At 43.0% G+C, this 16700-nt stretch overlaps 1 protein-coding gene across 2 annotated transcripts; it reads right to left on the bottom strand.

Annotated features, from left to right (window-relative positions):
- Window positions 1–2574: 2574 nt before the first annotated feature.
- Window positions 2575–12472, bottom strand: Rwdd3 (RWD domain containing 3). Of its 2 annotated transcripts, XM_048352010.1 has the most exons (4): window positions 12339–12472; window positions 5088–5575; window positions 3044–3159; window positions 2575–2945 (listed from the first exon to the last, which is right to left on the bottom strand). In XM_048352010.1, the coding sequence occupies exons 1-4, from the start codon at window positions 12421–12423 to the stop codon at window positions 2831–2833; spliced, it is 804 nt and encodes a 267-aa protein (XP_048207967.1). In that variant the 5' UTR covers window positions 12424–12472; the 3' UTR covers window positions 2575–2830. The 2 variants fall into 2 exon arrangements, with proteins under 2 accessions (XP_048207967.1, XP_048207968.1); XM_048352011.1 differs by lacking the exon at window positions 2575–2945 and having other exon boundaries at window positions 3083–3159; window positions 5135–5575.
- Window positions 12473–16700: the final 4228 nt, after the last annotated feature.

Raw genomic sequence — 16700 nt, 5'->3', positions numbered from 1 at the left:
ACTTATAAATGTTGGGGCTGGGGATATAGCCTAGTGGCAAGAGTGCCTGCCTCGGATACACGAGGCCCTAGGTTCGATTCCCCAGCACCACATATACAGAAAACGGCCAGAAGCGGCGCTGTGGCTCAAGTGGCAGAGTGCTAGCCTTGAGCGGGAAGAAGCCAGGGACAGTGCTCAGGCCCTGAGTCCAAGGCCCAGGACTGGCCAAAAAAAAAAAAAAAAGAAAAAAAAGAAAACTTATAAATGCTGAGAAATACAATAAATGAAACTGAAAAATCCTGTCTCACAAATGGCATTCTATAACGTGACCAAGAGGTAAGCATATTTTAATAATAACGGTGCCTGAAAATAAGGCTATCAGACTACACCCCACAGAGCAGGAGCACCAAGAAATGTTCCTCAGCATACCATGCCCCTTCATGTCTGCCCTAACATGTTAAAACTTTGTAAAGTTCTAAGTGTAGTTGTGTACACCTGTAATGCCAGCTATATGGCAGCATAGGTGGGAGGATCACCACCCAAGGACATCCCTAAGCAAGTCCACTAAAGCATTAAGGGCTAAAGGTGTGGCTCAAGTGGTAGAACACATGCCTAATACACATGAGGCCCTGTGTTCAAACCCCAGTACTGCCAAAAAGAAAATACATAATGATGTCCAGGCACTTTGCAGGCTGCAATAAGAAGGACTGGATTTCTCCCATTTCTCAGCTTCTTATGGAAGCCCAGGAGGCTTCATGAACACAAATGTCCTCTCAGATGCAAGTAGCTTATTGTTGTTGTTGTTCAATTTTAATGCCATCTTTTACTTTGCAATGTTCTCTCTCCTTAAGCCACAGTTTTTTTTTAAGATTTCATAATAACTAATATAGCTATGTAATTTCTTCTATTCAGCGAGCCAAGTTCATTTTCTGTAAACATTTCTCCCTTTGAAAAACCAGAAATCAAAAGTTTCAAATGGGATTTTAATTTAAAATGTCTTATTTCAATACACCAAAGAAAGAAAGTATTTCCAAGTCAGGTTATAGACATTTTGTTCCTGTGCTTTGTTTTGCTTTTGGTGGTAACAAGGTTTAAACTCAGAGACTTGTACTTGTCAGGCAAACACTTCACCACCTGAGACACACACCCTGACATTTTTGCTTTAGTTTATTTTTCAGATAGGATCTTGAGAGTTTTAACCCATGGCAAGCCTCAGACCTTGATCCTCTTATCTACATCTCCCTTGTAGTTGGGCTTACAGGTGTAAGCCACCATGCCTGGCCCCACATTCTATAGCTTTTGGTTGCATTTAAACCAATAATGAATGCAATTCCACAAAGAAATCAGTGTTGTTCTTTTCTTAATATTCAACTTAAAACATAAGACATAGTAAGTTGAATGGAGAAAAATCATGATTAAATGCCAAAAACATAAACATAAAAATAAACATTTAAAAACAAATGTCTTCATTTAAAAAAAATTAATTAGAAGAAAATTAGCCAGAAAATTGCACAGGTCAAAACAGCCTATTTAAAACAAGGGCTCAGCAGACCCAAAGAAACATGGACTCTATGGTCTCCCTTATTGGGAATAATTAGTACAGGTTTAGGCAAGTCATAGCAGAGCATCACAAGGCCCAATAGCTATACCCTTAGGAACACATAAGATGATGCTAAGTGAAATGAACTCCATGTTATGGAGACAATTGTTATATCACAGTTGTAACTACTTTCAACGTCCCATGTGTATCTGTAGCTTCTATTATTGATGTTCTTGTATCACCTTCCTGTGGTTGTACCTACACTATCTCTGTAATCTTATCTGAGTATATTGGAAACCGTGTATACTGGTATTGGAACTAGGAAATTGAAAGGGAATACCAAAATTGAGAGACACAGGGTAAAAAAAGACAAACAACTACAAAAGCAATACTTGCAAAACTGTTTGGTGTAAGTGAACTGAACACCTCAGGGAGGAAAGGGTAAGGGGGAGGGGGGTATGAGGGACAAGGTAATAAACAGTACAAGAAATGTATCCAATGCCTAACATATGAAACTGTAACCTCTCTGTACATCAGTTTGATAATAAAAATTGGATAAATAAATAAATAAATAAATTCCTTGCTCTAGCCTCATAAGAGCTGTGATTATAGGCATAAAAAAATTAAAAAAAACAAGGGCTCAGGTGACAATGTCCAAAAAGAAATGAACTCATTACCTGAGTTATGTAGCTGTACATGAGCTATACAACAGCAATAAAATATAACATATACTAGAAGTAAACTTTTAAAAAGAACACAGGAAGCAGAGACTTCTCTGTTCACTGAGTTCTTAAATAAAAAGACACTGTAAAAGTTAAGTTTAAAAAGTGAAACAAACGGGGCTGGGAACGTGGCTCCGTGGTAGACTGCTTGCCTTGCATGCATGAAGCCCTGGCTTCGATTCCTTAGCACCACATAAACAGAAAAAGCTAGAAGTGGCACTGTGGCTCAAGTGGTAGAGTGCTAGCCTTGAACAAAAAGAAGCCAGGGACAGTGCTCAGGCACTGAGGACTGGCAAAATATAAATAAAATAAAACAAAGGCTTACTTGCTATCATCTCTTTTTATTTATCTGCTAAATAAAGTTCTATCTATTAAGCCCAGTTTTTCCTAGCAAAAATTAGGACATGGGGGGTATTTTTTATGTAATATTCTATAAAACACAACTGGATTGTGTCTGTGAAATGAGAAAGATCGCACTTCAGAGAAACTGTAAAATTACCCTCTTGTGATTTTTTCAATGAGCCCCTCCCCCAGACCAAGGCAAAAACAACAAAACCCTGCTGTCTGAGCCAGACTCCTGTCATTCATTTCATTTTACCAGCCCAAGCACGAATTCAGAGAAAAGCTTCTGAAGTCCCGCAGCTTCAAATTCCTTTTGTAAGTCATCCAGCTCGGAATACTCTTTGACTTCAAATGCCAGAAACCTGCATTCGACAAGAGAAACTCATGAATATGCCTAGATTTGTCAGAGTATAATTATCGATTCAGTTGCTTTTCCATCTGCAATAGTACTAAATTATACCTTTTATGTTCCGTCTGTACTTTTGTTTCCAATAGTACACTAATCATTTTCTCTTTGCATTTCTTTCCACTTGAGTCCACATCGACTTTGGAGGTTTTCTGTAGCATCAGGTATTCCTAAAGTGATGGATGTGTACATTAAATACTTTTGAGCCTTAAAGACTTAAAGAGGTCATGAACCTATGAACTTACTTTATGTTTACACAGAACTTCTCTGGGTCAAACACTAATAAGACTGTTACATGGCAGCATGCAGAATAATGCTCATAGAAGCAATATAACAGAACTGTGCATGTTTCTGTCTGTAATGAACTACTAACAACCTCTGACTCTGGGTTGGTTGTTTAACACCTCCATGCCTCAGTTTCCCTCCACTCTAAAGTAGGACTCCTAACAGCACCTACGTCCTAGGTGTTATGATAAATAAAACAGTGCGTGCTCAGTGCATACAGGAACCCAGGCTGTAATGTGGAGGCACATCTCACAGACAAGCTCTCACTGTCATTACCAGCATCTGGATGGAGTTATCAGGCACTCAAGCCTCTCCAAGCTGAACTGGGGGTATCTGGAAAAGCATGAGTGCATTCTCCAAAGAATCTTATAAAAATTTCACAGAGAAATTCGCAGAAACTGACATTTTAGAAACTTCTATTTAACAAAAAGAAAAAAACTTAGAAAACATTGTTTCTCTGCATAGCAGAGTTAGTCATATGAATAGAGTTGTTAATTGATGATTCAATCCTAGTAACAGCATGTGCAAAATACTGCATTTGTGCTAATATATTTGCCCATACTGGTTCCAAGAAAAATCTCACTTTCAGGTAAATATGAGCAAGAAATTAATTAGTATTCATTTCTATCATTTGGTATTTTACTCAAAGATCAAAGTTTTTAGATGCACTATGAATTGCCTGAATATTGATAAGTCCCTTGCTCAGCACTAATCCAGCACAGACAACAAATGTGGTTTATCGTTATGTATGCTGTATACTGTAACTCATCGAGAACCCAGGAAATCAATGTCAAACAGGTTTTGTGATAAGAGCCCACCTTGAAAAAACTTGATCACAAGATTATAGGTTGTTCTCTTTTAAATAAATTCTACTGTAATTATTCCTGACCCAACCTATCTGAAAGCATAAAACTTATAAAATGATTTGTAGCTCTTTTAAGATCTAAAATATAAGAAGCAGTTTTCTTTGTCTGGTCCCTCATAAAACAGGTGAGAGGGGCTTCAAAGAAGCACTTAGAAAATGGGAAGATGATGGCTTTGAAAGCCACCGCTGTGGCAAGTCAGGTGGAAAGCAGGTTGGGAAGAAGGTGACAGGCTGACAGTCTTCCTGATTGTAGTTCTAGGCTGTAGGGGCCAAGCCCCTGCTCTCCAGGTTGTATAGACACAAAGTTAAACTGTCAGGGTGTATTTTTAACTGCCATCAAGTTACAAATGTTGCAGGCTACCCACCAATATGCCTCATGCTGTGCCTAACTACTGAAAGAAATATTAATATTCACTAACTTTTAGTGTGTATTTATAAAGTTTAGGCTTATAGATTGTTATAAAAACAAACAAATGGGCCACAGTTGGTTTTTGTTCTGCCAGTCCTGGGGCTTGGACTCAGGGCCTGGGCACTGTCCCTGAGCTTCTTTTGCTCAAGGCTAGCACTCTACCACTTGACCCACAGCACCACTTCTGGCTTTTTCTGATGTGATACTGAGGAATCAAACCCAGGGCTTCATGCATGCTAGGCAAGCCCTCTACCACTGAGCCACATTCCTAGCCCCACAGTAGGTTTTTTAATTGCCTATCACTTGCATTAAGTGGCATTGTTTTTAAAATATAATCCTATTCTCGAAGTTTGCTAGCTTGTAGTTGTTAATTTGGAGTGAGACATACATCAAAAAGAAAGTGAAGATCCATTGAGCCATAAGGAAAGCAGAAACATCTTCAGAAATACTCTACCCTATTGCTATAAGACACACTTAAATGCACATCCTTTTAAGGAGAAAATAACCAGATTCATATTCAGCACTTAATTTGGAGGCACCTTGATGTTGCTTCTGTCTCCTTGTAGTAAAATCAGTATTATTTTACCCATGAACATCAGTCTTCCTGTGAGCCTTAAATCAGAAGCCCATTTCTGCACAGTTCTGATGTATTTAGCTTTTGCTCTCATATGATCTAGATGCAAAAGAGCCAGCCACAATCCATCATCTGTGGTCGGGCTGACTGCAAAAGCATTCTGCACACTGCCCGCTCTAGGTTCTGTCTGGTTGAGGATATGCCGAAGACCCTGTTGAAGCCAGAGAACCAGTTCATGAACCATAGGTTCTGATGGGAGAGTCTCTGCTTGCTTGAGTAACCTGTCTTTCACAGTCTCACACTGGGCCCTGGTCAGATGTTCAGAGTTAATGGAGATCCTGGGCAGACACGAGGGGTAGGTGGCAGGTAACTGAAATACCAACTCTAAGGGTATGTCCACGCCTCCAAGTCCTTCAGCCTTTGTGTGAATTCTGAATACGGTTCCATCTGTTTCTGGAGGACATCAAAAACAAACCATTAGATGAACAGCTTTCAATTCCAATGGAATACTAATAAGTGCACAGTTTTATTTGCAATGATCATTTCTTTTATGGAAAATAAATCATAATGGAGTGATTTTAGGAACAGGCAAGACTTACACAGCATGTTCTCCAACCATAAATACATTCATACACACCACCACCCAAGACTTACCTGGAGTTAAACTCTCCCCTCCTTGCTCCCATCCCACATCCCAATCCTGGGGCTTGAACTTCGTGCCTAGATGCTGTCCCTGAACTTTTTCACTCAAGGCTAGTACTCTACCAAATGAGCTACAGCTCCACTTCTGGCTTCTGTGTGTGTGTCTGTGTGTGTGTGTGTGTGTGTGTGTGCTTAATTGGAGATAAGAGTCTCACAGACTTTCTGCCTAGGCTGACTTCAAACTGCAATCTTCAGATCTCAGCATCCTGTGTAGCTAGGATTGCAGGTAGAAGTCATTAGTACCTGGACAATTTTTTACTAAATTATCAAAAGTTTCTCACCATACAATTTTTTCTAGCTATTCACAGCTGGTAATTCTGGAAATCAATGATAATCTGATAATCTCTTAGGAATTTTCCAAGCAACAGTCCCCTGTAAACGTAAGATCAGTGATGACAAAGTTGCATGCTAAGTCATGAAAGGGTATCTTGTGACAAGTCACATAGCTGTGTGTGACACTGTAACTGCCTGGTCCCCTCCTGTCTTCCTTCTAGTACAGCAGGAGGGGTGTGACATGTAGCAGAGAGATGAACTGAAACTGAGTGTACATCAGTTCAAACTGTCCAGCTCCCTGGAGGGGTGGGGAAAGGGTCACAGGATATAGCATGAAATACTCTGTTCTCTTTCAGACATGCTCGGCTTCCCCTTCTGATATGTTCCACACCACTTCACCCCACTTTTCACAGAGCTGATGAGACATCAGGCTCATTCACTCTGCAGGGGGCAAAGGCACCAGGATCAGAAGGGAACTGCTGAGTGCCAGTGGCTCACACCCATAATCCTAGCTACTCAGGAGGCTAAAATCTGAGGATCCAAGTTCGAAGCCAGGAGGGAAGGAAAGTCTCTAAATAGACCTGCAGACCTATACATAGATTCATATGACTGCAGAAACTTCCATAATGACTTAGTGAAGCAAGTCTCCCTCAAGCAAAAGCCCTTCAACCATTCCCCATCCATCAGTAACTGGGCATGACCAAGCCTCCAGAACTGTAAGATTCCTGAAGGGAGGGGACTGTTACATGGACTATATCAGTGTTTCAGAACATGACATAAAGGTGGACATTTCCAGAGAGGTCTTCCTTAAGGTCTACACTTTAAAAATGTCTTTACTGCCAGGCGTTGGTGGCTCACACCTGTAATCCTAGCTACTCAGGGGGATGAGATCTGAGGATCTCAGTTCAAAGCCAGCCTAGACAGAAAAGTCCCCATGACACTCTAATCTCCAAACAAGCACTTAAAAAATGGAAGGGACACTGTGGCTCAAGTGGTACAGAGCTAGCTTTGAGCCCAAAGAGGCTCAAGGATAGCACCCAGGCTCTGAGTTCAAGCCCCACAACTAACAACAACAACAAAAAAGTCTTTAGTTATAACTATAAATACAGAATGTTCCACTTCTGGCTGTTTGATAGTTTACTGGAGATTAGAGTCTCATGGGCTTTCCTGCTTGGGCTGGCTTCAAACTATTATCCTCAGATCTCAGCCTCCTGAGTAGCTAAGAATACAGGTGCGAGCCACTGATGCCCAGCATGTTTCTTTTAAAACAAGAAGATGAGTGTTTTGTAAGGGAGAAGTAGGATTAGGAATGCAAGTGAAGGCAGGGATAATGAGGGAAACAGTGAGTCAGAGAGAGGGGGTGGGGGGGGGACTGGCTTCAGAATGCAAAGATGTTTCTCTGAGAGTAAAAAGAAGTAAGGAAGATAGTAAAAATAAACAAAAGCCTGTATTTGTCACACTACAAAGAAATGAAAGTAAAAGTGACCACCCATCCTTAACCATGAAGCTCAAGGCTGAGTCAGTTTGACAGAGGGCAGCTGAGTTCTGAAGATGCACAGGAGCAGCTGAGCACTTGTAGCAGGGTCACTGCACACTGCAGTGATTCAGACTGTCCAGTCCAACCTGAACATCAGTGGTAATAAACACAAACATCTAAGCTGGGCCATGTGCTGGGCCTCACACCTATCACCCTAGCTACTAAGGATGCTAAGATCTGAGAATTGTGGAGCCAGCCTGGGCAGGGAAGTCCATGAGATAAAGCAAAAATCTAGAGGTGGAGGTATGGGTCAAGTGGTAGAGCACCAACCTTGAGTAAAAAAGCTAAGGGACAGCCCCCAGACCATCAGTTTAAGTTTCAGTACCAGCACAAAAAATAAATACATATAAAAATGTATTATGTGGCTACTGTGTAAACATGCAGGGTTGGGTTCTATCACCTCCCATTTTTATAAAAGTTTGATTCATGGGACAATTTGCAGAAATGCCACTCCCACTTCTAATGAGCCTTGACAATAGTGATGTGGTCTCTATGTGGCCAATAGGAAAATGAAGCTACAGAGTGATCATAACCTTACGACCACTCCTATATAAACATATATGCATTGCAAAATGGGGGGGGGGGGCTGGCGGGGTGAGGTTGCAGATTTAGCTCCATGGAAGAGCACTTGCCTAGCAAGTGCAAGGCCCTGAGTTTGATCCTCAGGTTGGCAATTAAAAAAAAAAAAAAAGCTAAAAAGATGGAAAGAAGAAAGGAAAAGAGGGCAGAAGGGAGGGAGGGAAAGACGCCATGGCAAAGGAGGGTGTCTTGCACCTAACTTGGGTCTCAGCCCCATCTTTTGTCTGAGTGCTCATTAATTCTCTTTCTCAAGAGTGTTTCTTAGCTAAAAATCATTTTACTAGAAGAAGCAACCCCACCTCCATCAAGGAGCATTATACAAAGGGTCAGGAATGGTGATTCATGCCCATAACCTCATCTAGTCAGAGATAGTAAGATCACAGTTCAAGACAACCCTCAGCAAAGTTAGTGAGACCTTTTAATGAAAACTACCTGGGCATGATACCTGTAATCTCCAGTACTAGGGAAGCAGAGGTAGGAGGATTGCAGTCCAAGGCTGGCCTGTGTAAAAGTGTGAGACCCTATTTAGAAAACCAAGGGAAAGAAGTGTCATTCCAGTGGTGGAGATAAGTGCCGTGCCCAAGCTCAATCTCTAGCACCACAATAAACAAATACACACACACACACACACACACACACACACACACACACACGATGTAGTGTAGGCTGTGGAGCCTGTAAGGTATTTAACTAATCTATTTATGAGTAACCTCCTGCGCAAAATAGAGCTAAGATGCATAGAAAGGATGAAGAAAGTGGCACCTGGGGTGACTACAATGAAACAGAGAAGGACAGAAGGTCACTGGTTTGTTCCACCTCAGCCCTCTCCTGGTTAGTGTTGTATTTGGATAATCAGTACCCCTAAGAAGCCAGGCACTGGTAGCTCACACCTGTAATCCTCGCTATTTGGGAGGCTGAGATCTGAGTATCAAAGTTTAAAACCAGTCGGGCAGACAAATCCAAGAGTCTCTTATCTCCATTTAACCAGCAAAAAGCTGGAAGTAGAGGCATAGCTCGGTAGATCACTAGTTGTGACCAGGAGAAGCTAAGCAAGACTGCAAGGCCCAATAATCAACTACAGTATCAGCATACATACTAAAAATAAATAAAAATAAAAATAAAGCTAGGCACTGGTGGCTCATACCTGTAATCCTATCTACTGAAGTCTCAGACCTGAGGATTGCAGTTCAAAGCCAACCCAGGTAGGAAAGTCCATTAGGCTCTTATCTCCAACAACTATTAAAACAACAATAACATAAAGGGCACTGTGGCTTAAAGTGGTAGAGTATTAGTTTTGAGCACAAAAGCTCAAGGACAGCATCCAGGCCCTGAGTTCAAGCTCCAAGATCAGCGCCAAAAAAAAAATATATATATATATACATAATATATATATATATATATATAACCTTAACAGGTTATAAGCTGTTATAACCACTGCCTCTTCATATGAACTTACTATGGCTAATGCAGACACCAAAATATACCTACATGCCCTAAAATATTTAGCATAAATCACTCAACTATACAGCCTCTTCAATCTTAGGGCCTTCCTAGGCTGTGGTCTCCACAGCTGTAGTCCCTCCTAAATAGTCTCCTGACTCCCCTGGGACACAGAGAATCGTGGCCACACTGGCTGCACATTTCCTATGGTCTGAGGAGACCCACAGCTTACCTAGCTTTCTCAGCAGCAGGCATCAGACACCGTTATTTCAATCACCCAATTGTTCTACTCTCCACTGAACCTTTCAGCAACAAAATGTCCTAAGTTGTTACACTAAATTCTTTTATAATTCAATTACTTATTGATGCCAGAACCCTGAATTAAATTAATTAGGAGGCCTGGCTTCAAAGTCATGCTCAATTTAACAGCAGATAAAGGGCCTACAGTGTTCTTGGTAGGAAGAAACTGCTGTCTTGCTTCCAGCACTTTGGGGGTGGGGGGTTCCCCTCACCCAAAAGCAGTTCTCAACCCTCAGCCATGGACTCGGACCACATCCGCCTCTTTAAAGTGCGATGGACATCATCCATCCATTTTCCCACATATCCCCAACTGGGCCATAAGAAAGGAATATAGGAAAACTAACGATCTTTCCAAAACAGCTGCCTTGGGCAGAGGAAATTATCAATATAAACAGCAGTAGAGACAGAAGAACCCAGAAATGCCAGCTGGGTGGTGGCTCACACCTATAATCCTAGCTACTCAGGAGGCTGAGATGAGAGGATTACAGTCCAAAGCCAGCCCAGGCAGGAAAGTCTGTGAGACTCTTATCTCCAATAAACTACTCAGAAAAAGCTGGAAGTGGTTCTGTGGCTCAAGTACTAGAGCACTAGCATTAAGGACAAAGACGTTCAGGGACAGTACCCAGACCCTGAGTTCAAGCTCCAGAACCAGAAAAAAAAAAAAGAGACAGACAGACAGATAGAAATGGAGCTGTGGCTTAAATGGCAGAGCGCTAGCCTTGACCAAAAGCTCAGGGACAGCACACAGGTTGAGTCCAATCCCAGAACCAAGAAAAAAAAAATCAGAATGGCCTCCCATCAGAAGAGGGATGACAACACAACACCGTGAATTTTTAAGGAATTGTTTCCAAAAGATATAAGGTAAGCTAGGCATGGGTGGCTCAGAACTGTAAATCCTAGCTACTCAGGAGGCCAACAACTGAGATCATCATTCTATGGCAGCCCAGGCAGGAAAATCTAGAAACTCTTATCTCTAGTTAACCAGCAAAAAGCCCAAAGTGGAAGTGTGGCTCAAGAGATACAGAGCTCCAGCTTAGAGTGAAAAAGCTAAGCAAGGTCTTGATTTCAAACCCTAGTACAACACACACACACACAAACACACACACTACTAAAAAGAAAGCAGCTCCCCTTCTCCAATAGGTTCCAGTGTCCAGTGTCTGGACACAGCAGTCCTGCATGGATGTGTGGGTGAGCGGATATATAAAGTCTAAGTAAAAGGTGCCAGCTCACAGAGCATGGAGATTCCAAAATGACCTTTCTCCAACATAGCTTTCTATATCCACACACTGCTGAATGCCTGCCTGAAGGCCAGGTCATGTATAGTCAAAAGGCAATCCAACAGAAGACACACTATTCCCTTAGAAGGGGTAACCCTACCCCACCACCACCACTACAGTGTACCTAATAATTCGAAAGCTAAGTGAAAACTGAGAATTATCTGCATTAATGTGCTTCCTCCTAAATGGCAAGTTTGGAGTTTTCTGGATTTGTTTTCACTATTTATTTTAATATCTGACATTCATGGTACAAGGGGTATCATTGTGTTTGTTCCATAGATCTGTATGTAGTAGATATGGTGTATGTGCTGGAACTGGGGCTTGAACTTAGGTCCTCAAGCTCTTGCTTAGCTTTTTCCGCCAAGGCTGGCTTTTTAGAGGTTAATCGTAGGTAAGATTCTCAGGGACTTTTCTTACCTGGGCTGGTTTTCGACTGTGATCCTCAGATCTCAGCCTCCTGAGTGGCTAGGGTTACAGGCCTGAGCCACAAGTGCTGGCTGATGCAGAGTACTTCGAATAACTCCATCCCTCTCCCTTGATCCTGCTCACCCTCCAATACCCTCCCCCACCCCCTCACCCCATCCCAAGACTGCTGAATGGTAGTCTGTTTTTTAACTTCAGGGAAACTAAGAAACAAAAAGCTCAATAAACTCTGTAGTCCTTAAGCTCGTGGAAAGGCGAGTGACCTACAAGTTCTGCAGGGTGCAGGAACTCAAGAAACAGAGGCTGGATGACTAAGCTGCCTCCCAACGGCACTTTTCTGTGGACTAGAAAAAGGAGAAAAGCAGTCATCTTGGAAATATAAAAGGTTAGGACAAATATTGGGGTGAACCCAAAAGCAAACGGTGCAAACATCCCGAACAGGTGCCTAGCTCTGCTCTAGGGGCCCAGACACCCCCAACTCAACAAGGCCCGGGTGAAGGGCCCCGAGGACTTGGGGCTCCGGGGCAGCACGGGCCTCGGTGCGACCGGATGGGTCGCGTTGAGGGCAGGCTGCTGGGCTAGGGAGTGCGGCGCGCCGGTGTGTGCTTTGCGGGACCGTCATCACCCCGGCCCGCTGCGACCCAACTCCAGCCCCCCGGGAGGCCGGCGGCCCGGGAGTATTCACCTGAGCGGCTTAGCACCTCCCACTCGCGGGGCCCGCAGAAAATCGCCGCCAAGGCCTCGAGCTCCTCGGTCACCAGCGCCATCATGTCCACAACGCACCGCAGCCTCCAAGCCACTTCCGGCGCGGCGGTCCCACGGCCCAGAGCAGCGCGGCGTCACCGCCACAGGGGGGCGCCCCGCGCCTCCGCAGCCAGGACGGATGGACGGAAATGGAAGGGCAGGGCGAATAGGAAATTAGTACGTGGGGCGTGGAGTGGGAGGGCTAGGAGTGGGCGGGGACCATGGTGGGCGGAGTTGTCTATTAGTTGGAGGGGCGTGGTTGTCCTTGTGAGCCACGCCCATACTCTGATAGGCCTTGGGGCCTATACAAAGCTCCAGTTTCTCTAAATTTAGACCCAGGCTTTGAATTTACCATCCCGCTCACTCCAGGATGGGCCTTAGGTTGCTGGAGTGGGGATGAAGAGAAAGAAATTTGGCAACTAAGCATTAAAAAAAAAAGGCTAAGAAAAAGACAAGAAAGAGTACAGTACAGTCCAGGTGAGCCGCTGTCCAGCTCTGGGAGTGTTTTTAAGATACTGTAGGAAACAAAACAGCATCCATTCTCTGCCACGGTGGGCTGGGAGTGAGCCTGGGCTGGCCAGCTGGGAGAAAGGCTAACTTGAGGAAGGACTTGCAGGGTGTTTGGCTGGTACTGGCCCTAGAGTAGAATCTCCAGCTCGATTCTGACACTTCTTACCTCTAAAGGTCTTAGAAAACGGAGGGGGGTGGGGTGGGGGAATCCTGCCAGCCTTAGCCTTCTAAGAAGTAACCTTGGGCCTTTCGGAGAAGTAGGGTCCCTTTGCCTCTACTGAAAACAGCCCTGCTGAAAGCCCTTGAGACTCCCCAGCAATTTGGGGCGGGAAGGGGTGGGGTGGGGGGGAACCAAAGAACACAAAATGGCTTTTTGAGGTTTGCTGTTTTGTGGCAGTCAATGCATATAGGACGTGTGTGTATTGCCATAGTTACTCATAGAGCTTAAGTATTGTACTTCTGTAACCCTGGCACTCAGGAGGCTGACATAAGACATGCATTGCAGGTCAGCCTGGACTATAAAGAGAAACTTTTCTGCTGTTTCAAAAAAAAAAAAAAAAAAAAGAAAGGCAGGAAGGAAGGGAGGGAGGGAGGAGGGAAGGAAGGAAGGAAGGAAAGAAGGAAGGAAAGAAGTGTACACACACACACACACACACACGCCTGTCTTTAGCATGCTTGCAGGAGGGGAAGAAAGAATGGAAGAGAAGCATGACTTGCTAGGCAAAGTGTGATGTGGCTAATCAGGATCCACCAGAACTGGAGTGAAGTGTGTCATGATAAACTATCATTGCTGCTGGGAACGTAGATTTCACACTAGACATAAAGATGTTTATCAATCAGTCTTATCCTCCCTAGCTGCAAGGTGACTGCAGGAGAAAAAGATTCAGGGTAAAGGTTAAAAAGTTAATATGGCATCCTTGGCTCACGCCTTTAATCCTAGCTACTCAAGAAGGTGAGATCTCCAGGAATGTGGCTTAGTGGTAGGGTGCTTGCCTAGCATACATGAAGCCCTGGGTTCGATTCCTCAGCACCACATATATAGAAAAAGCTGGAAGTGGCACTGTGGCTAAGAGGTAAAATGCTAGCCTTGAGCAAAAAGAAGCCAGGGACAATGCTCAGGCCCTGAGTCTAAGCCCTAGGACTGGCAAAAAAAAAAAAAAAAAAAAAAAAAAAGCTGAGATCTGAGGATCAGTGCTCAAAGCCAGCCCAGGAGTAATTTCCATGAGATTCTAATCACTAATAAACTACCAAAAAAAAAAAAAAGTGGAGGGGGCTCAAGTGTCAGAGTGCTAACTAAGCAAAAAGCTCAGGGACAGCACTCAGGCTCTAACTTCAAACCACAGTACTAACACACCAAAAAAAAAAGTTCGACTTATAAAACCCAAGGGGTAAAAATGGAAAGGGATGAAGTGGCGTTTGATAGGTGATTCATTACCTCCTTCAAATTATTTGTGTTAAGTCCTATTTTCTATGGAGGGTTAAGTTGAGAAGGTAATTATTTTCAGAAACAACTTCTGCTAATAGGGGGTGAGGTAGGAATCTTGTCATTAAAAACCTTGATGGGTTAGAAAACTGTTTCCATTGCCTTCAGACTCGAAGAGGGATGAGATAGGTTCAGTCTCCCTGAATTTTCAGAACTTGAGTCATTAACATGCCTGCATGCAAAATTAACCAGATCTGACCCAAAGTTTTAAGAAAGGAGATATATACAAAATGAAGGCAGTGGACTCACAGGTTTCAGCCTGCTGCTAGCTAATTTGTGGGTCTAAGTAAGGCATTAGTGCTTTGGGGCAGAAAAACATTGTCTAAGTATCTGTTAGAGACTTACAGACATCAGAATAAATTTACCTGACTTTAAGACTCATAATCTGCATAACCATCATCACCCTTATTGACTCTACTGCTTAAAAAACAAAAAAGGAGATTTTTGTTTTAAGGGATGGAGCTGGGCTTCCAAATATAGAAATCTAACAAGATGGACTGTAGGACAAATGGTTCCAGAATGTCATGGGATTTCAATGACCCCAAGTAATTAAGAGCCCTGCTGTGCACATAATTGGAAAGACAAAGGTTTATTTAAGCTCATAATTATCTCTAATGTGGCCAATTTGTTTTTAAAAGACAAGAAAAGGAATTCCTTTGAGTTATATCCAACATAGCAGTAGTTCATAATTAACTGCTAAGTACATTAGTGAACAAAAGAATAAAATTTTAATTTAAAATGTCACTAAGTTGGCTGGGCACCAGTAATAGCTCATGCATGTAGCTCATGCTAGCTACTCTGGAAGCTGAGATCAAGGATCACTCTGCAAAGCCAGCCCAGGCAGGAAAGTTCATGTGACTCTTTAATTAATCACAAAAAAAGCCAGAAGTGGCGCTATGGCTCAAGAAGTAGAGTACTACCCTTGAGCAAAAGGAACCCAAGGACAGCACCCAGGCCCAGAGAGCAAGCCCCAGGACTGGGGGGATGGGAGAAGGGCTTGAACTTAGGGTCTGGCTACTATCCCTGACCTTTTGTGGTCAAGGCTATCATTCTACCACTTGAGCCACAACTCTAGTTAATTGTAGATAAGAGTCTCATAGATTTTTCTGCCTTGGCTGGCTTCAAACTGAGATCCTCAGATCTCAGCCGCCTAAGTAGCTAGAATTATAGTCACTGGTGCCTGGCAACCTTGCAATTACTTTTAAAGAGCCCCTTCCCAACTCTATTAACACCTTTTATCTCTGGTTGAAACTACTAAGCCAGGAAGGCAATGTATAAATATAATTATTTTATTTATGTATTTTTTTTAGAAAATTTCTACTTACTTTCTAATTAGCAGTTTGTGGGCTTGAAGACTCCATTCTTAAGTCTAAAATCTTAAGCCAAAACCCAGTTGCAGCTGGGAATGTAGCTTAGTGATAGAGTGCTTGCCTAGCATGAAGGAGGCCTTGGGTTCAAGTCCTCAGTACCACATAAACAGAAAAAGCTAGAAGTGACACTATGGCTCAAGTGGTAGAGTGCTAGCCTTGAGCAAAAGAAGCTCAGGGACAGTACCCAGAGCCTGAATTCAAGCCCCAGCACTTGCCAGAAAAAAAGTTGGACTTAGAACTGATGATACACAATTTTAAGAATATTGGGAAAGAATGTGTTCATTTCATGGAAATAAAGTGGTGTGACCTAAATACTAGAATAAGAAGCACTAAGGAAAATTATCATATGGGAAAAGTAAAATTACTTTCAAGAACACTAAGAGGCTGGGCATCTGTGGCTTATGCCTATAATCCTAGCAACTCAGGAGGCTGAGATTTGAGAAGCAAGACTCAAAGCCAGCCTGGGCAGGAAAGTCCATGAGACTCTTATCTCCAATTAACCAAGTAAAAAGCCAAAAGTGAGCTGTGGCTGAAGTGGAAGATTGCCAGCCTAACAACTTGCACATACAGAACCCCTAAGAAAAAAGCTGGGAATGTAACTCTATGGTAGGGTACTTGCCTGGCATTTAGTATACACAAGACCTTCATTTTGTCCAGAGCACTACAAAGGAAATAAATGGCATCAAATGTCAACTTCCTGCATAAGCTGACTTCCAAGAAGCTATGCTATGGTTCTATACAATGGCTCAGGTCTTGATGCATTTCTTTGAATATTCCCAGGGGCTCAGTGAAGCCACATGGACAGATCCAGAGAGCAAAGCCATCTGATTTTGTTCCCAAGGACTTCTCTCTTCCACCATGACACACATAATGTGTAGCAATTGCACAAGCTTTCTCCTCCCGAGGATACAAGGATTACACAATTCCTTGTCAGTGAATA

The sequence above is a fragment of the Perognathus longimembris genome, chromosome 7 (genome assembly GCF_023159225.1).
Source record: "Perognathus longimembris pacificus isolate PPM17 chromosome 7, ASM2315922v1, whole genome shotgun sequence".
NCBI lineage: Eukaryota > Metazoa > Chordata > Mammalia > Rodentia > Heteromyidae > Perognathus > Perognathus longimembris.
This window is presented reverse-complemented; position numbering and strand designations above follow the sequence as displayed.

Bases quoted from the DNA above. Each gene is read 5' to 3' on its own strand.
- Rwdd3 (XM_048352010.1), bottom strand. From the start codon at position 12,423: ATGATGGCGCTGGTGACCGAGGAGCTCGAGGCCTTGGCGGCGATTTTC. The intron at 5,576-12,338 runs GTGAATACTCCC...GATGTCCTCCAG, and splicing joins GGAGGTGCTAAGCCGCTCAG to AAACAGATGGAACCGTATTC. The intron at 3,160-5,087 runs GTGCCTCCAAAT...CCATCACTTTAG, and splicing joins GAGACAGAAGCAACATCAAG to GAATACCTGATGCTACAGAA.